Source organism: Oryx dammah, unplaced genomic scaffold (assembly GCF_014754425.2).
Source record: "Oryx dammah isolate SB20612 unplaced genomic scaffold, SCBI_Odam_1.1 HiC_scaffold_8, whole genome shotgun sequence".
Taxonomy (NCBI): Eukaryota; Metazoa; Chordata; class Mammalia; order Artiodactyla; family Bovidae; genus Oryx; species Oryx dammah.
This window is the reverse complement of record NW_024070192.1, coordinates 37,446,334-37,465,500: the sequence shown is the minus strand read 5'-3', so window position 1 is coordinate 37,465,500 and position 19,167 is coordinate 37,446,334. Positions and strand designations below refer to the sequence as shown.

The 19,167-nt window shown below is 47.3% G+C and overlaps 2 protein-coding genes and 1 non-coding gene across 5 annotated transcripts in view; 2 read left to right on the top strand and 1 right to left on the bottom strand.

Annotated features, from left to right (window-relative positions):
- The window catches only part of ZZEF1 (zinc finger ZZ-type and EF-hand domain containing 1), a 94,877-nt gene extending 83,768 nt beyond the window's left edge, over positions 1-11,109 (bottom strand). Inside the window, exons 1-2 of the mRNA XM_040243714.1 lie at positions 10,656-11,109; positions 2,723-2,867 (exon numbers count right to left, since the gene is read on the bottom strand). Of these exons, the coding sequence (XP_040099648.1) occupies positions 2,723-2,867; positions 10,656-11,009 (499 nt within the window). The 5' untranslated portion in view covers positions 11,010-11,109. The remainder of the gene's footprint in view (positions 1-2,722; positions 2,868-10,655) is intronic.
- On the top strand, positions 9,331-9,404 carry TRNAE-UUC. Its single transcript has one exon. It is a non-coding gene; the product is annotated as a tRNA-Glu (tRNA).
- Positions 11,110-11,185: 76 nt separating the features above from the next.
- On the top strand, positions 11,186-18,033 carry LOC120866165 (neuferricin). 3 transcript variants are annotated; one of them, XM_040243719.1, is made up of 5 exons: positions 11,204-11,571; positions 13,031-13,123; positions 15,232-15,372; positions 16,430-16,616; positions 17,117-18,033. In XM_040243719.1, exons 1-5 carry the CDS (start codon positions 11,445-11,447, stop codon positions 17,328-17,330), a joined length of 762 nt encoding a protein of 253 aa, XP_040099653.1. In that variant the 5' UTR covers positions 11,204-11,444; the 3' UTR covers positions 17,331-18,033. The 3 variants fall into 3 exon arrangements, with proteins under 3 accessions (XP_040099654.1, XP_040099652.1, XP_040099653.1); XM_040243720.1 differs by lacking the exon at positions 13,031-13,123 and having other exon boundaries at positions 11,186-11,571; XM_040243718.1 differs by lacking the exon at positions 13,031-13,123 and having other exon boundaries at positions 11,201-11,841.
- Positions 18,034-19,167: the final 1,134 nt, after the last annotated feature.

The following is a 19,167-nucleotide window of genomic DNA, read 5'->3' as shown; positions in this document are numbered from 1 at the left end:
TGACACGCCAAGACAACACCCAGGGGAGGGGCTGCAAACAGTCCCTGCACTGCTTTCAAGTGCTTCCTCCCCCATTCCAGTCTTTTCTCGCACGGTGGCTCCTCTGAAGTCTCCTCCATCTGGCCCTCCCTCTGGTCACTGTCCAGACTCTGGCCTCAACACCTCCATTCATACACCCCCCCGGATATCCTAAGCGGCTCCCCTGGCTGCTTTCCGTCTGATGTTAACCTCAGTAACCTTTCAAAAACACAAAACAGGCCATGTCTGAAGTGAAGTGAAAGTCGCTCAGTTGTGTCCGACTCTTTGCGACCCCAGGGACAGTATGGTCCATGGAATTCTCCAGGCCAGAATACTGGAGTGGGTAGCCTTTCCCTTCTCCAGAGGATCTTCCCAACCCAGGGATTGAACCCAGGTCTCCCTCACTGCAGGCAGATTCTTTACCAGCTGAGCCACAAGGGAAGAGGCAGAATGAGACGGGCCAGTTCTAGGGCACAATTTCTCCTCAGTCTCATGTTTAACTTCAAAAATTAAAGCAGTTTCCTTCTGCTCTAATAAAATGGTTTTGTTTCACACTTAAAAGCAGTTTCTCCTGCAGACTTCTGGAATCCTGCTCTTGTTATTATAGGTTCAGCTACAATAACATGCTTTCAAATGAGGTGCACATGACCCAGACAGTTAAATGAAGAGAGAATAAACACAGCAGCTTTTCCTGGAGCTCAGACATGCTTATAGATCTGGGGAGGGTTTTCTTTGTTTGTTTGTTTCTCTTTCACTTCCTAATTAAAACAAAAGCATATATTATCATTGTATTACTGGATGAACTGTCACAAGCTGAGCACACCCAAGTGAGTGGCACCTAGAGCAAGATTCCAGAAGTCTGCAGGAGAGACTGCTTTTAAGTGTGAAACAAAAAGACTGCATTAGAGCAGAAGGAAATTGCTGTAATTTTTGAAGCTAACCATGAGACTGAGGAGAAACTGTGCCCTAAAAGTGGCCCATCTGGTTCGGCCTCTACACAAAACCAGGAGGCCCTGGTTTGATTTCCCAAGCCCCAGAAGTTTATGCCATCCCGCATATCTCCTCTTACAGTTCTTCTTAACGGACACCCAGGATAATACCCAGACTTCATGTGATGACGCTGCTGGTACTGCACTGATCTGCTCCGAACAGACTGATGCTTGTAATGGGAAAACTTTTATCACATGGTGAAATAAGCAATGAATCTGGTAAATGGGCTGTCTCTTTTTTAACCATTCAGCACTCATACAAAGAGATACGAAAGGAGTAAGTGTCAGTCTAGGTTAGACAGAGGGACCCGGAAAGTGGGATTCCACCAGAGAGGTGAGCTCAGCTCACCAAGTTTCAGCCTAGGATTATGATTTTAAAAAAGAAAAACTCTTTTAAGTTAAAAGACAAAATATTTCAGTAGAAAGTCCTAAGTCACAACCCTGCTAGAAAAGGTCTGGACCCCCAATTAGGGATCTGGACCCCTAGTTTTTCTAGCCTAATCCCCACTGCTCCTCAGGATCACTCAAAGCAACAACGCACTGAGCGCTGGTGGACTCCCTGGTCGCCACTCCTGTCCTCTCCTCCCCAAACACCTCTTTAAGGTGTTCAAATAAAGCCCCTGATGCTACCCATATGTTGCTAATACAGAGGTGGGGGCAATACAAAATGCTAAAAGTTAGCTATGCGTAATTCAAAGTGTAATTTTTACTGCCATGAGAACAGTAGAAAAATTAACATGTACAGGCTATCTATAATGCTCTATAAAAATTACATAATTCAAGACAATCTGAAGAGCAGAAGTAGGCATTCTTCATTAACATACAGAAACCCTCCTTCCCTAGCTCAGTACATCCTCAGTAGGAAGCCAGAGAGGTCAATCAGAGGTACATTTATGGATCCAACGAGTCTATTTGCCTCCCTGCTGCCTGAGATCCTCTGTGCTAAATATTATGACTCCAAGTGCACAAAGCAGAAAAGCTCCTGGATAAAATGAACTGAACCAAAAGGGTGATATGCCAAGTTTAATATTTTCCTTTCAAACTCAATTGCTTTCTCACTAGAAAAAAAAAACGAGAAAAGGTAACTTTATTTTGATTCTGTTTCTGAGCTCCCTAAATAAAACCATCAGAAACTACAAAGTTTTTTCATAGAGACAATGTAGAGGTACAGTTTCATTTTAAGCTATTTTTATTCTCACAAATTTCAGAGCAATGGCTTTCTAAAAATTAAAAAAACTGGGTGCCTACCAAGGGCCAAACGACTAAATGTAACGACTCAGCAGAAGTAAAAGAGAAGGTTCCCTGCCCTCATGAAGCTCATAGGATAAAAGTGAAGACAGACATTTACAAACAAGTGAGTAATAATTAATTAACTAGAACAGTTAGATGTTGGGAAAAAAAAAAACAACAAATACACAATGCTAAGAAAGCCTACAAATGGGGCCAGGGAAGGCTTCTTGAGAGAGTGAAACAGAGAGATCCAGTAAGGAAGGTGGCCTCATGACAAAGGTTCACAGAGATGGGGGAACAGCTCAGCCACTGCTGTGTGGCGAACACAAGAAATGATTACACTCAACACACATTCAGAGCACGAGCTTAATGAAGGCTATCAGAAAATCATGACTATTTCATGGTGCCCACAAGCTTGTCTAATTACAACCCATATTACAGCAAAGCTCATTCTTCAGCAGTCAGCCCTCAGATGAGGGCCTCACCTGGAACAAGAGAGCACGCTTGCAGCTGTCTGATGATGTGGCTCAGCTCTCCCTGAAGGTTAGCTCCACTGGAATTCTTGAGGGCCTCCAACATGTTCTCAGCATCAACCGTACCATCACCCTCAGCATCAAACTGGGCAAAGGCCTACAAGACAAGAGATGCAAGAAAATCAGGTATGGGTTCCAAATTGTGAATAACTGACACTTTTTAAGACCAGTGATTTTTGTTATTGTTGTGGGAAGAGTTCATATATATCATTCAAAGAACAAATAAGTTCAGGACAGTAACTCATGATGTTCTGCAGAACGTGTGTGGACAAGTATTGCTACCTGTAAGGCACAACATCCAACATCATCATCTTGTCTCTTTCAAGAGAGTAAGCCCCCTGTCCCAAAATAATTTCAGAAGAAAGCAATCGCCGCAAAAATGTTCCACTGGTTACAAAGTGCAAAAAACAAAGCATTGGCTTAGGGTAGCATCTCAGGTTTAGTAGGGCTTTCTATTTTAAACTCTCTTTTGACCCGAGGGCTAACTTGGTTTATCTACTTTACAGCTCTGTTTACACTAACCTTCAACTATAATCTAATTTCACACTGTTCATGTCAGGGAACCAGGTACAGCATGGGATTTGGCTTGAATCCTGCTCTGTCACTAACTGGCCATGTGACTTCAAAAACATACTCCCTTGCCTCCATAAGCCTCAGCTTCTTTTTTTTTTTTTTTCTGGCTGTGCTGTGCAGCATGTGGGATCTTAGTTCCCAGGTCAGGGATCGAACCTGTGCCTGCTGCATTGAGAGTCTTAACCATTAGACTGCCAGGAAAGTCCTTCATCCTGTTTTTCCTCTGATTAGACCCAATCAGGAAAGCTGAGTTTACTTTCGAAGTCACACACCCAAAGTAAGAAAGATAGAAGAGATCAGAAGAAACAGACTGTGATGAAGACGAGACTAGAAATTGCCCTGTGAGAAAAGCCTGGAACCTCCAGTGAGGAGGAAAGATGCCTGGGAGTAACAGACTCCGTTTCAAACATCTGATGGGCTATTACGGGAAGGAGCAGTTATAATTAAGGTCATCAGATGGAAGCTAGAGGGAAAAGCTCATCATAAAGACGGATGCATCTGTTGTTGGTGGGGTGTAAAGATGGATTAGGAGGCTCCGGAACGAATGCCCAACTCATCCCTCAAAGCTTCAGTTAGCAAAAGCTGGACAAGAAGCCATCAAGAGTGTTCAAAGACGTCACCCTGAACAAATGCATTTACTTCTGCTCCCTCCGGAAACTCCACTAAGACAATATTATAGAGGGAATTTTATTTTAAGTATAAGGACAAAGCAAACAGGAGATATTGCAACAGCAACAAAATTTTGGAAGCTGGGAGGCAGATGGATTTCTGGGACAATTGGATAAACTGGAATATGGACTGGGTGTTAATGAAACAGATATTAACAGGACAGTGAAGACCACTAACTGAAAAAACTAAGTTACAGAAGAGTATTAGAAAATGACCTTATGTTAGTTTAAACAAAAAGCAAATATGCACTTTCCACATTGGTACCAAACATACATAGATTTATCAGCAGAGAGTCCCTTGGACTGCAAGGAGATCAAACCAGTCAATCCTAAAGGAAATCAACTCTGAATATTCGCTGGAAGGACTGATACTGAAGCTGCAGCTCCAATACTTTGGCCACCTGATGCGAAGAGTCGACTTATTGGAAAAGACTTTGATGCTGGGAAAGATTGAAGGCCAAAGGAGAAGGTGACAACAGAGGATGATATTGTCAGACAGCATCACCGATTCTATGGACATGAATTTGAGCAAACTCTAGCAGATGGTGAAGGACAGAGGAGCCTGGTGTGCTGCAGTCCATGGAGTTGCAAAGAATCAGACACAACTGAGCAACTGAATAACAATAATAATCTGAAGAGTACATATCAAGATATTAATAGTGGTAGTATGCCAATCTACATATGTTGCTTTTATAGTGATAAAAGGGAAATTATAAGCATTAAAACATCTGAAGCACACCCTAATATGAAGCGTAGAGCCAACGGGTGTGGAGGGAGGCAGAGCAGAAGCACAGCCTCTGTCTGCTCTGAGGCCCAGGACGTGAACACACAGCACCAATAACAGCTACATCCCAGCTCCCTCATGGTGTAGCACAGTAAGGAAACAGAAATACTGTATGATTCGAAGTCTGAGGGGATTAGCACACGGTAACCCATTCAATGCGGAATGACAGATGGTTTGGGAAGCTCTGAATTAATATTTTAGCACTCACTAAATTTTAAGCAATGCACAAACCATTTATTCCACATAACAGCAAGATTACTATTAACCTCCTCATTTTAAAGTTGTACATTTTACAGAGAGGTCAGAAAACTTGCCCAAAGTCACACAGCTAGTATTTGACTCCAAGGCTCCAGAGCTCATGTTCTTCACCACAACCCATTCTCCTTCCTTTGACCAGATAACCCCTGGGGTTCCTTGCTGTCTGAGACCAAGTACTCAAAACCTCTCTCTTATCCATCCCTTTCCTCCATCTTTTAACCCTTGCTCTCGGCACCTTGAGCCCAGGCTTACTCAACATCAGCCTTAAATCTGAGACTCACGCTCTAAACCGCAGGCAGCGCTCAAGCCCTACTCCCACCAGAATTCTGCACTTCAAGTGCCACCTGCATCTCAGGTGCTGCCTGTTCCCAACTTCCCACACAACTCTTGCTGTTTAGGGCTGGTAAAAATTCTATATGAGCAAGGCTATATGAATAAGTGACATTTTTCTATTCTTAACAGACTCTGTTGATCCGTCAATAGTTAATGGATATGATCAAAAGAATTTTCAAACAAATGAAAAATAAAGACAGTTTGGGTGAGGAAAAAAAAAAACCATCAGAACAGTGCTGCTAACAGCTTCACTGAACAAATATGTAATTTCCTAACACTTGGGAAATTGTCCTTAAAAAAAATGCAGAGGTTTTGAAATCTACCACTTAGCATCTAGTTTGTCTCACAGGAGCCAATTTACTTAGCACCTATTTAACACCAGCTGACAGGGAGCCACTTATGCCTGACCTGTGCTTGGCTCTGTGCATACTGGGATGTCAGGGTGGAATCCTGGCTCTCCAAAATCCCCACAGCCTAGGAGAAGACAGATCCACAAACCAGCAGCAGCAATGTGATGAGTGTGATCGTTACAATAATAGAAGTAATAGCATAACAAGTGCAAGAGCTAATACGAAATTCCACAATCCTAAGGCTGGTACCGTCACTTTAACTAGACAGGGAAAGAGAGGTAAGGGATTTTGTTCAGTCACATGGTTAGGACTGGTAAATGATGGAGCTTGGATGGGAATTCTGTTATGATTTGGGACCCCACACTGTCAACCACTGTGACCTGAGCTAACAGACACTCTGGAGGCCAGAAGCCCAGGAGTGGTAGAGGCATTTGGGGGAAATGGCCCTCAGAAAAACGGGGAGCCACTCAAGTTCCTAAAGCAAGACAGTACACAATGAAGTGGTAGTCTGGAAATCAGGGAAAGGCAAAACAGAGCAGTGACCTTTCCTTCATAGTTCTTGAGGATCATGAAGCTCTCCACAAGAAGCCAATACCATCATGTCCCCCACAGCAAAGCATACAGAGCCAGAACCACCTCCAGTTCACCCAGGATCATCCTCTCTGCACTGCCTCATCACTATCAATGGCCAGCGCTCACTGAAGACTTCCTGTGTGCTGGAGGAGCACAGGCAGGTAGCGGGGGCCTCGGAGCCTCACGCAGAGCAAGACCACACAGTGTGCTCTAAGTGTCAAAAGACCTGTCCAGAACAGGAAATAAGAGCCTCAAGGGAAGGAGTGAAAATACGATGACACAGAAGCCATCTGAATCACGCCACAGGACAGGCTTGGTCCCGACTGTCCTGATCAGGTGATGGGGCCAAGGAGGGGAATCTTGGAGAATGCACAGAAGAAAGGTCCACACACCAGACAAGGCAAGTGTCCCATGGGGACAGAAGTAGGTGAGGTCAGACAGGGAGACAGGCCAGCCTGCAGCCTCCACCTCATTCCGAAGAGTATGTACCTGATCTCTTTGGCAGTGAGGAACGCTTACAGGCTCTCAGCTGAGGGTAAGCCCGCTTCGTCTTCGTGGTACACACATATGGCTCTCATACTCTGTCTTGAAAGGGCACAGAATTACATCTGCATGACTCTATTTGCATAGTTCTTGGGCTCAGAGCCATTCTAAATTAATCAATACTATGACATGATAACGCCAAGATGGTATTTTTCTCCAAATTTTCTCTAAACTCCAGCAGTGACTAAGAATCTTTTTAAGTTTTCACTAAAACTATATTTAACTGCTTCCTCAATGTCAATAAATATCTTCTTGGGAATTTTCTGCCAGTCCAGTGAGAATCTGAGCTCTCACTGCTGAGGACCCAGGTTCGATCCCTGGTTGGGGAACTAAAATCCCACAAGCCATATGGTGCAGCCGGAAAAAAAGAAAGAAAAGGATTATCTTCCTATTAAAAGGTAACAGATTGAATATAAAATATGAAGCTGGAGAATTAGGACTGTCAAATCAAACACTGGCTCTGAGCAGGGACTGTGCTAAGACAAGAAATAAATGAATAAAAAAAAGTCCTTCCTTCAGACTTTACAACCCTACAAATTTCACAAAGTAGGCACCAAAGCTAATATGGCAAATTAATCAAGTAAGACCTGTTCATCCTAAATCGCTAACTTCAAGCCATCTGCTATCATCCTGTGCTCAGCGCATTTTTCCTGCTCTAGAGCATATACATGACCTACTGGAAGCATATCATAGTAAAAGCACAATATCTAATCTCTGAGTCAAATAAGAATTTAATTTTAACTCCAATTCCTCTTCTGCATAGGAGTCAATTAAATCCAGCTCCTTGTGAGCAAATCAAAGACTCTCTTCCCATGGACTACACCCATCAAGAGAAGAGGTGTGTTGTAACTATAAAATGATAACGTTTCAGACTTTGGTCCCTGGTATAACTTCAAGAATTTCTTTAGGACAACACCTCAAGCAAGCAAGGTCACAGGAATGTGAAGGCAAGACAGCTGTACAGACATGGATGGCAGCAGGAGCTGAAAGAACCAACAAATACAACATGGAAATTCTCACCATTACACTAGTAAATACTATACCCCGACGAAAACCTGCTCTAAAATTTGGCACTGCCTGCTTCCTAGCCTTGTTCTCCTGCTGCTGCGATCTAGCCATGTGAGTCAAAGATGGCAAAACTGTAACCTAATATCTGTTCTCCTTTCCCTCAGTAATTTAACTACTGGTTTTTAGCTGAATATATGGCCATGGAATAAGGGATCTTTCCCAACCTCCCTTGCAATTAAGTGTGGCCATGTGACTGGGTTTGGTCAAAGGGGTTTGTGGCCCTCTCCTTCCCTTTCCAGCTGATTGTGGAAAGCAGCAGCAAAGGAGTCATGTGGGTCACTAAGTGGAAGGTGACTGTGGAAGATGACAGCACCAGATGGACAGAACCAGTCCCTGGCAACTGTGAAACTTGCATGTATCAATCCTGGACTGCCTACTTGGACTTTTACATTAAAAGCTTCTTTATTGTTTAAAGCACTGATGCACTGGATTTTCTGTCCCTTGAAGCAGTTTGTAGCCCAAAGACATCAAACCAGTCTTCCCGATTCTCTGTTCTGTGGACATGTGGCTTGTGCACGTGACATCCTCTGTCTGAAACAGGGCTCACACCTTCTGCTCCTCGTCTGCTTTCAGTCTTCACATCTGAGCTGGAAAGTTACTTTCTCAGGTGTGTTTTCTTTGACACCCTGGATGAGGTCAAATACTCCTATTGTTTCATTATGCTTTCCCTTGAATAACTCACCACACCTATAAATTGCTGGGTTAATCTGCATCTCTTTCAGTATTATTCTTTTTTTTTTTTTTTAATGTAGACCATTTTTTAAAGTCTTCATTGGATTTGTTAGAATATTACTTCTATCTTGCACACCTGCTCAATCACTAAGTCCAGTCTGACTCTTTGCAACCCCAAACAAGAATACTGGAGAGGGTGGCCATTCCCTTCTCCAGGGGATATTCCCAACCCAGGGATCCAACCAGAATGTCCTGCATTGATGGGCAGATTCTCTACCACTGAGCCAGCTTCTGTCTTATGTTTTGGCCTTTTGGCCCCAGGTCCTGTAGGATCTGAGTTCCCTGATCAGGGATTGAACCATACTCCCCTGCACCGGAAGGTGAAGTCTTAGCCACTGGACCACCAGCGAAGTCCTAAGCAGTAGATACTCTTTAAGAGTAAGTATCTTGCTTTGTCCACTGTCATTCAAGACCTTGGCACTCAGTATATGCCCAACAAGCATTTGCTCAGTGAAAGAAGAGATAAAGTCATCCCTTGCGTGAATTCTGGACCACACCTCAGGGACGTCTTGGCCTTACATTACAGGACTTTTGAAGCTCTATTCCTGTCAGACACTCTCACAATTGTAAACACTTTCCCTCCATGTCTTTGGATCCTTCAAGATATCTGCATAGCTCTTTCTGACTGCTTCACTTTCTCACTATACATCTAGGACTAGAGTGGAAAGTACTGGGAATTCCCTGGTGGTCCAGTGGTTAGGACTCTGTACTTTCACTGGGAAGGACCCAGGGTTTGATCCCTGGTCAGGGAACTAAGATCCCACAAACAATGCAGCCAAAAAAAAAAAAAAAAGCAAATTCCTGGAGGTTGAAAAAAAAGGAGACCTTTCACTAAGTAACATGACTGACATTTTCAAAAGCCGGATGCCTTACAGGTATTCTTAAAAGGAAAATATAAGACACACACAAACTACATTGTCTGAACTCTGGGCATGTAGAGGAAAACACTTTTAAAATATTTGAAAAGCCTCTGGTTTTAAAGTATAAACCAGTCTTTAATGGCATTAAAATACCTTGTCTGTTTATGTACTCATCCTTCATGGACACTGAATATACTACATGGTTTACCCATTTTCACAAATTAAGTACCTTTTTGTTATAACATTGTGGACTTAATGAAATAGGGCCTTAAGAAGCTTGTAGTGTGACATAAGACAAACAAAAACCAAGAAATCTGAGGGACAGTCTCAGTTTCATCAATGACTCAGAGTGATGCTGGATCAGTTCGCTTCTTAATTCTAAAATGAAGTGTCTGGTACAGATAATCCCTAAGATCCTTTGCAAGGAAAATACTTTGTTGCCATATCAATTTGCTGTTAATCACTTAACAAAGATGATATTGGTGATTATGCCCCAAACTATATAATCACAAGTAATCACAGGAAACCTGGTATTTGCCCATTAGTTGTAGGTTCTAGGGAGGTTTAAATGAGACTAAAATATGATCCTTCAAAGATCTAAAAACCTATGTGGGTTTTGGAAAAGCTAGTTTGCGAGATGGGAATGGCTTTCAGAATGTGAATTTTTCCAATATATGTTATTCTCCTCCCACATTCGTTAGGACCCCACACTGGACTCAGAAGGTGCCTCTGCAAAAACCCACTGGCCAATAAAACCGAATGGTTTTTATGGCCACTCCCTTGATCCCTGTACTACAATCCCCTTAGGCCATCCTGGAGGGCAGCTGATGCAGCGTCAGGCAACAGCACAAAGGTCTGTGCTACAGCAACATGCAAAGACATCTTATCCAGTACTTCTGAGCCATAACGGCCCAGCCGAAGCTTTCCACAGCTCTAGTAAAGGTTAGAGAGATTGACAGTCGGCTCCCGGAGTGAACAGGCTGGAAGCTCCCACTGTGGGTCCCGGCATACTCAAGCTCCCATTCTCAGAAGCTGCCAACCCTACGGGTTCCTGCCTAGCCTCTCCAAAGCCACTGCCTACCTCTTCATGCCCTCAGTGCGGACGGCCCTGCCCCCGCCCCACAATCGCTAGTCAGTCCTGACCTCCTCGAACCGCTCGCCCGAGAAGCCGGCGCCACGAGCCTCCAGCAGCTCCCCGAACTGCTCCAGGGTGACGGACTCTTCGCCGCGGCCCAGGCGCTCTTCCAGCCAGCGCAACAGCGCGCCGTGGTGCCTGGACACCAGAGACTCGCAGGGCGGCGTGGGCCGCAGAGCAGCCGCCGCCTCTCGCAGTCGGGCCGGCTCCAGCAGCGCCGCGGCGGGCGGCAGCGCCGGGGCCGCGGGGCCCTGGCCGGGGGTCGTGCCCGAGTCCGCGGCCCAATCCTGGTGCGGGCCCCAGCCCTCGTCCCCGGCGGCCGCCGCCTCGTCTTCACTGCTGTGACTCGGAGCGTTCCCCATGAGGTCTCCGTCTCAGGCGCCCAGCTCTGCTGCCGCCGCCGCCGCCTCCCCGCCACGACCTGTCAACCTCCGACGGCACCCGGCGGGCGGGGACCGGGAAGGGACGACGGCGGCGGCTGCGGCTTCCGGCTTCCTCGCCGACAAGCGAGGACTTCTGTCGCAAAGGAGCCGTTAAGCGGACACCACCAGCTGTCGTGAGGCAGCAAGCCGGGGACAGCCTGATTTCCAAGAGGGCGGTGCTGTCATTACGTCTACGTAACCCGCAGCCTCCTTTGCTACCATCTTTGTTGGGGGCGAACAACCTGCAGGCCAGAATATCCTCTGACTGGTGAGGATACTAAGGAAGTATCTCTCAACAGTCGCTAGCTACGCTAGAAAAATACGAGGAAGGTTGGAGCCAAGGAGTGAGCTTTTCGCCAAAGACTTCCCCTTCCAATGCCCCATTGTCCCCTTAGTGACATGCGGACCCGGGAAAGCGCGCGTCGCGCCGGTGACGTCGCGGCCGGTTCTCCGCCATCTTATCTGTGGACGAGAGGTGGCAACTTCGGAGGAGCCAAGAGGGGTACGGCTGCGTAAATGCCGGGGCTCGGCGGGCGTGGGCTCTGGCTGGGCCTGGCCGTGGCTGTGGCGGCAGCGGCGGCGCTGGCCGCACGGCTGATGGGCTGGTGGAGTCCCCGCGCCGACTTTCGCCTTTTCATACCCGAGGAGCTGGCCCGCTATCGCGGCCGCCCAGGGGACCCGGGCCTCTATTTGGCCTTGCTCGGCCGCGTCTACGATGTGTCCTCTGGCCGGAGGCACTACGAGCCCGGGGCCCACTATAGCGGCTTCGCAGGTATTAGCAGGGCCGTTCACGCCTTTTCCTGCTACGAGGCGGGCGGGTAGCCGCCTGCGCTTCATTCATGCACGTATTCATTTATTCGTGTGTTCATTTCCTTTTTTCCTCCCCACATTTCGTCAGACCTGCGTGGGGACAGCTCACTTCGTCAGCTGCATCATCCATCTTGGTGTGTTTTGACTATGGGCAACTGCCACCGGCCTCTATTCTCCCTGTCTTTCTCCACCGCTCCTCCTGACTAGGCTGGAGAAACACATCACTCGCCTCTTGTCAGTTACTCTTTACCGGCCTGCAGAAGCTCCCGAGACCTGCTTTGTGCCACACTGCGCGGCTCTCAGGGCACAGAGATGAGTCGCTGCCCTCAGGGTTCCCCAGCTGATTCCAATCATTTCTTCAGTGTGTCCCAGTGCGAAGTGACTTCCTTTCCCCCATCCCAGGTTTCCCTAAAAAATAGCACATTTGGTTTGTTCCTAGTACAAATGCTTTTATCTGTCTTCCTTAAAGAAGTTTATCAGGGGACTTTCGTGGGACCCAGGTTGGACCCTTTGTCAGGAAACTATACTTCTGAATGCTACCTGCAGGGAAGGTTGACGATCCCATCTGCTGCAAGTAAGATCTGGTGCAGCCAGATAAATATAAAGTTCATCAGGCTAGAGCACAGGAAAGGAGTCTGGCCATCTTTATAGTCCTTCAGTACTTAGAACAAAGTTGGGCATATATTAGGCCACAAAGAACATTTGTCAAATGAGGCTTATTCTAACCCTATTTTACAGCCGAGGAGGATTGGAGAATGTAATTTGCCTAAAGCCCTCACAACTAAGTCCTCACTAGGACCACCCCTTTTATAGATGTTGCTTTACCAACCCAGAGGAATGACCACCTCCCAGATTAAAAGAGAAAAACTAAATGAGGAGCAAGCCTAAGGCCAGTGACTAAGCTGATATTAAATAAGCATTGTTCATTTGTCATTATCTCTGGGGAGTTGGGAAGCTGCCTCTGGCGCTTAAATACAAGGCACGTCCCTGTCTCTAGGGAGAACTTGAAAAGTAGAAGCACCAACAGAAAAGGAATTACGTGCAGTTGACGGTGCTGACAGGTCCTCAAACAGTCCCAGAGAGAGAAAGAGCTGCCCAGTGAGTGAGAAGCAGAGATGCAACTGGAATCAAGTGTTTTATTCACCTGCTAGGTGAGGACACTTTTGGATGTACTCTCCTGCCACGCCCTGATGCAGCTGTCATGGCTGTATGCCCATGTGAGCAAAAACCTCTCCCTTTCCGGGGTGATTTTTCTGTTGCAGTGTGCTCTCCTGTAGAGTGAGTTCATGTCCCATGTTACTCACCATCCATTTATTAACCACCGCCACGTAGCTCGCCTTGTCCCCAACCCCCTACATACTCTAGTAGGGAAGCAGATACATTCCCTTCTTCATTCGCTCAGTCAATTATTAAGATATTCAGACGGTATAAAATCCACCCTTATAGACAGTAGAATTTCGTGGTTTTTAACATGGGAAGTTGGGCTTTCCTGGTAGCTGAGCTGGTAAAGAATCGGCTTGCAATGCAGGAGACCCCAGTTGGAGTCCTGGGTCAGCAAGATCCCTGGAGAAGGGATACGCTACCAACTCCAGTATTCTTGGGCCTCCCTGGTGGTTCAGACAGTAAAGAATCCACCTGCAATGTGGGAGACCTGGGTTCGATCCCTGCGTTGGGAAGATTCCCTGGAGGAGGGCATGGCAACCTACTCCAGTGTTCTTGCCTGGAGAATCCCATGGACAGAGAATCCTGGTGGGCTACAGTCCGTGGAGTCACTATGAGTTGGACAGGACTGAGCAACTAGGCACACACAACATGGGGAGCTGTGTAAATATCACCACTGTCTTATTCCAGGGCATTTTATCACCTCCCCAAAGAAACCCCATTTTTGTTAGGAGTCATTCTCCATCCCCTCTGACTACTTGGCCCCTGGCAATCAGTATCTACTTGCTGTCTCAAAAGATTTGCCTCTTCTGGCATTTCATGTTCATGAGTCATACTTGTGACCTTTTGTGCCCGGCTTCATTCACTTGGCATAATGTTTTCAAGGTTCATTCATGATGTGTTGGCGTGTATCAGTACTCTATCCCTTTTTATGGCCCAATAATATTCTGTTGTGTAGATTTTGTTGATCTGTTCATTATTTCTTGGATATTTAGGTTCTTTCCACCTTTTGCTTATTATGAATAATGCTGTTATGAACATCATGTACAAGTTTTGTTGTGGACGTTTGTTTTCAGTTCTCATGTGTATACACCTAGGAGGGGAATTGCTGAGTCTTACGGTAACTCATGCTTAACTTAATTTATATTTTTTGGTCACGCTGGGTCTTCATTGCCGCACGCGGGCTTTCTCTAGTTGTGGCACCTCTTCATCGTGGTGCACGGGCTTCTCACTGAGGAGGCTTCTCGTGTTGCAGGCTGCAGGCTCTAGGGCACACAGGCTTCAGGAGTCGTAGCTCCCAGGCTCTGGAGCACAGGCTCAGTAGTTGTGGTGCATGGGCTTAGTTGCTCTGTGGCGTGTGGCATCTTTCCAGACCAGGGATCAGGGAATGATCAATTTGTTTAAAATATCAGTCCAAGTGTTATACAGAGAATAGATTAGTGGAGGACAGAAAGAAATACAGGGAGACCTTCTGGGGTTTACTCTTAATAGCTTAGATGAGAGATGCCGGCAGCCTGGGCTTGCTTAGTGGTAGATGGAGCCAGGTAGTCTGATACAAGAACTATTTAGGAAGAGATTAGGACTTGGGAACTAACTGGGAATGAGGGGTGGAGGTGTCAAGGACTGCACTTCTGGACTGAGCAACTAGTTATTAACTGAGATAGGGAGTGTTAGATTGGAGGCAGGTTTCCAGGGACTGGGGATGCTGTGTGGACATTTTGAACTTGTGATGTCTGAAAGTCCTCTAAGGAACGTTGAGCAGACAACTGGATATACAGGTCTGGAGCTCAAGACACAAATTTGGCACCTTTGGTATTGAGGTGCTACTTGAAACCACAAGAGTGGATGAGATCATCAAGGGGAGGGTGTGGATGGAGCAGTGAACAAGAATCGATCCCCGAGACTGGCAGAAAACGAGCTAGAGGGGCAGGAGGAAAACCAGGAGTGTAGTGTCACGGAAGCCAAGGGACTCTGCCATATGAAATGTTGCTGAAAGTCAATGAAAGAATGGGGTACGTGCCAGAATGTGTGTCCAGGATCCAGGAGCATCTGTCACCGAGGAGGAGGGATTAGCTTTGCTTGAGGCTGGGGAATGAGGGTTTTCGGGAGATATTTCTCAGAAAATAGATTCTTGAGTTGGTATAGTGTTGGTGATTTACAAGTTAATCTACTGGAAACATCTCTCCTGCAGGCCGAGATGCATCCAGAGCATTTGTGACCGGGGACTACTCTGAAGCAGGCCTTGTAGATGATGTATCCGACCTGTCATTTTCTGAGATGCTGACACTCCAAAACTGGCTTTCATTCTATGAGAAGAATTACAAATTCATCGGTAGGTATTCTGCAGGTCATTTCCATAGATTTCATTTAGTTGTCTTGAATTTGTCGCACTGCACTGCATGTGAGATATTAGTTCCCTGACCAGGGATCATACCCATGCCCCTTGCATTGGGCGCTCAGAGCCTTAGCCACGAGACCACCAGGGAAGCCCCTGGGTAAACCTTCTAGAAGTGCTTTCTGCTGCTTCTCTTGCCATATGACAGGGGCTGCTAGTGAAGGCCACCTGTACTTTAGGACTTGGAGATAAAAGTTCCTGCATCTAAGAACTGGTACCTTCTTGGCTCTGGCCTCCTGCAGCTGCTCCTGCTGCCACTGCTTAGACCTTACAAATTCTGACAGGATTTTAAACTAAAACCAGTCCATGCAATGTGTCCGCTGAAGGACCGAGCCAGAAAAGAATGATGGACGGGGGAGAGCATGAGCTTGGGGTCAGACCTACTTACTAGCTTCAGAGACTCCCCAGCTACTTCATCTCCCAGTCCGTCTCCCAGGACCATGGGCACTGATTTCTCTCTCAGCGGTGTATGAGGATTACAAAACATTGGTAAAGTGCCAGCAAAGCTCCTGATACTGAGTGAACGCTCGATGGATGACTTATTTATGTTACATAAGACAAAATAATTCAATGTGGGGAAGAACTTAGCCACAAAAATGTTATACAATAAACAATTCATTCATCAAGCATTTATTGAACACCTGCTCACCTCAAGTGCTGTGAAACACTGAAAAACGAGTGACTGGTGGTTCCACTCTCAGGGAACTGATGTCTGGAAGGGGGTAAGATTTTATGTTTTCTGTCCTGGAGGTCTCTACACCCAGAACAGGGAGGCTTCTATGTGGAGTGGTGTAAGGCGTTGAGAGACGTCAGGGCAGAAGGCACCACGAGTCCTTCCAGCCAGCTCCTGATAAAACAGCAGCCAGCCAGCCACCATAGAGCCCCAGGGGCAGAGCTCTCCTGGGGACTCAAGCTCTCCTGGGGCTTCTGCAGGAGAGGCCTCTGTCCACCCCCTCCCACCGCTGCGCTGACGTCAGCTTTCCTGCTGCCATAGGAAGGGTGATAGGAAGGTTCTACGGAGAGGATGGGCTCCCCACCCCAGAACTGACCCAGGCAGAAGCCATGATGACCAAAGGCTTGGAAGCAGACAGACAGGAGCTGATCGAGAAGCAGAGGTTCCCACCGTGCAACGCCGAGTGGAGCTTCATCAGGGGTAGCCGGTTCTGGTGTTCCCAACAGAGGTAAATGGGCTTCCCATCTGTTCCTCCTGCCTCTCCCCCCAGATCCAGCTTCTAGGTCAATCTGATCTGAGTTGTTCCCTGAGGCCATAAGTTAATCCAGGAGAACTTTGTCAAGACCCATGTGCCCTGGGATAGTGATTCTTAAGCCGGACAGGGCTGAGATGCTCCCAGGCCAGTGAGGGTGGGGGAGCCTTTCACTGGGGTTGTCAACCAAGCAAGAAGGTGGGGTTGCCTCATGGGAAGGCAGATGGCTGGGGCCAAGGGGAGTGCAGAGAAAGGAGGACTCTGCCCTCAGAGGGGAAGCTGGAGGAAGCTGGGGTGGGGGGTTGGGGAGAGCATGACAGTTCAGGTGAACACTGCAGACCATCACCTTGGGAAAACGCCAAGATGGGAAGTGGAATGGTGTCCACTTTGCACAAGGCCTGGCTCACTGCCTCCCTCCCCTCTCAGACACTCAGGAGTTAGTGCTTCTAAGAAGCCCTCTTTCCTTCTTTCCTTAGTGGAGGTGTGAGCAGAGACTGGATCGGCGTTCCCAGGAAGCTGTTTAAGCCAGGTGTCAAGCCCCACTGCGTGTGTGTGAGAACAACTGGTCCCCCGAGTGATCAGTCGCCGGAAAACCCTACGCACAGAAATCGTGGGGACCTGGACAACCCCAACTTGGGGGAGTACCCAGGCTGCCCACCCCTCTCCATCACATGCTCTGTCCCCCTCTAAGCTGTACCTTGTGTGTCCGTAACCCCCAGGGAACCCTGTCTAGAGCCCTAACAAGCTGGAGGATGGCTCCTACGTGAACAAGAGGGCCTGGAAGGACTGGCTTACACTCTGCAGATGGGACTCATGCCCCTCTCCACGGGCTCACTGTCTGGTGACTTAGGCCAGCGCGTGGCAACCTGCCTGGTACTAGTCAGTCTGTTGTTGCCACTGTTCCTCGGGTCTCCTCCTCTGGAGTTGGCAGACATTAATTAATGGGCACAGATATGACCAACTCGAAACTCACTGGACCGACACACAAAAGGACTCTGTGTTCCAACAGCTTCTTTCCCAGGGACTTCCGGGCTGCCGGATCAGCCGCTGGCCTGGCCCTGCTTGTAACGCCCACCCCGGTCAGGGATCAGGGGCTCTGGCACTCCTTCACCATCCAGAAACAAGCAGACACATCCAGAAAGGCCAGATGAATGAACAGTGCTAACACAGCCCTGTTCCCGTTCCCCACGTGCTATTGTGAGCCCTTTAGCAACCATTCTTAGATGTAAGACCTGTGCCCAAAGGCAAACTTGCATTGACAACCAAAAGCCACACTGAGTTAATCTGAGCTGGACCCATATAGAGGTGAACTGGGACAGGCTGATTCTGGAAATGGAAAAGCTTTTGCTTGTATAGATGCAGCAAATCCAGATCTCTCTGAACAGAGCAACAATTTATGTAGTCCTTTGTGTTTTTAATTAAAAAAAAAATTGGCTGCACTGGGCCTTCGTTGCAGCGTGTGGGCGCTCTAGTTGTGCATGGGCTCAGTTCTCCATGGCATGTGGGATCTTAGTTCTCTGTCCAGGGATCAAATTCGTGTTCCCTGCATTGAAAGGTGGATTCTTAAATGCTGGACCACCAGGGAAGCCGCAAAGCAACTATCTAAAGCAAGGATATAATTTCTTGAACACTTCAAATTAGGGGTGTGCATCTATATGTACACACGTGCTCAGTCGTGACTGACTCTTTGTGCCTCATGGCTATAGCCTATCAAACTCCCTTGTCCATGGAATTTTCCAGGCAAGAATACTGGAGTGGGTTGCCATTTAGGATGGTGTGCTTACAAAGGGAGAAGTCTGCATTTTGAGCCAAAGGTGGTTTTCACAGCCCTAACACAGACACTGGGAAGCACAACATCCAAGCCTGGGCAAGGCTGCAAAAGCCAGTACCAACAGCCTGGACAGTGGGTAGTGTGTCCAGGGTCAGCTGTAATCTCCCACCCTGGGCCAAGTTCATGTATTACCTCCTGGACTCAAGTTAAGCAGCTGGGGGCAAGGAGTGTTCCCACATTACAGATAAGGAAATGAACCTGGCATGAATCCAGGTTCACAGTCTCCCCGTCTGCACCTTCACCTCAGCACCTCCCAATCCCCTCAGCTGTTGACCTAAACATTCTCTATCCTTCCTTTCTCTGTCTCCTCTCCTTTATCATTCATCTCATTTAATAGCTTTCCAGGTCCCCTGACTAGAAAACAGGCCGCCTCCCCTTAATCAGAGTGTATTGCTGTCCTATGGCCGCAGCTGCTCTTGACCCCTGGACCCTGCTCTGAGCTCCCTTTGCCGCCCCGATCTTCCTCACCTGCCCTTTGGGACCTCTCACCTCTTCCTGCCTCCCTCCCTTAAGTCTGCATTCAACAGCACACTTCCCTCCCCTTGCGCCAGGTTCCTCTCAAATATCGTTTCTACCTATCTCCTGTCTCAGCAAAGATTTTATATTAATTTTAGGAGTAAAATTGCTTTATGATGTTAGTTTCTGCTGATGACAAAGTGAATCAGCCATGTGCATACATATACCCCCTTCCTCTCG

Bases quoted from the DNA above. Each gene is read 5' to 3' on its own strand.
- LOC120866165 (XM_040243718.1), top strand. From the start codon at position 11,586: ATGCCGGGGCTCGGCGGGCGTGGGCTCTGGCTGGGCCTGGCCGTGGCT. The intron at 15,373-16,429 runs GTAGGTATTCTG...CTGCTGCCATAG, and splicing joins GAAGAATTACAAATTCATCG to GAAGGGTGATAGGAAGGTTC. The intron at 16,617-17,116 runs GTAAATGGGCTT...TTCTTTCCTTAG, and splicing joins TTCTGGTGTTCCCAACAGAG to TGGAGGTGTGAGCAGAGACT.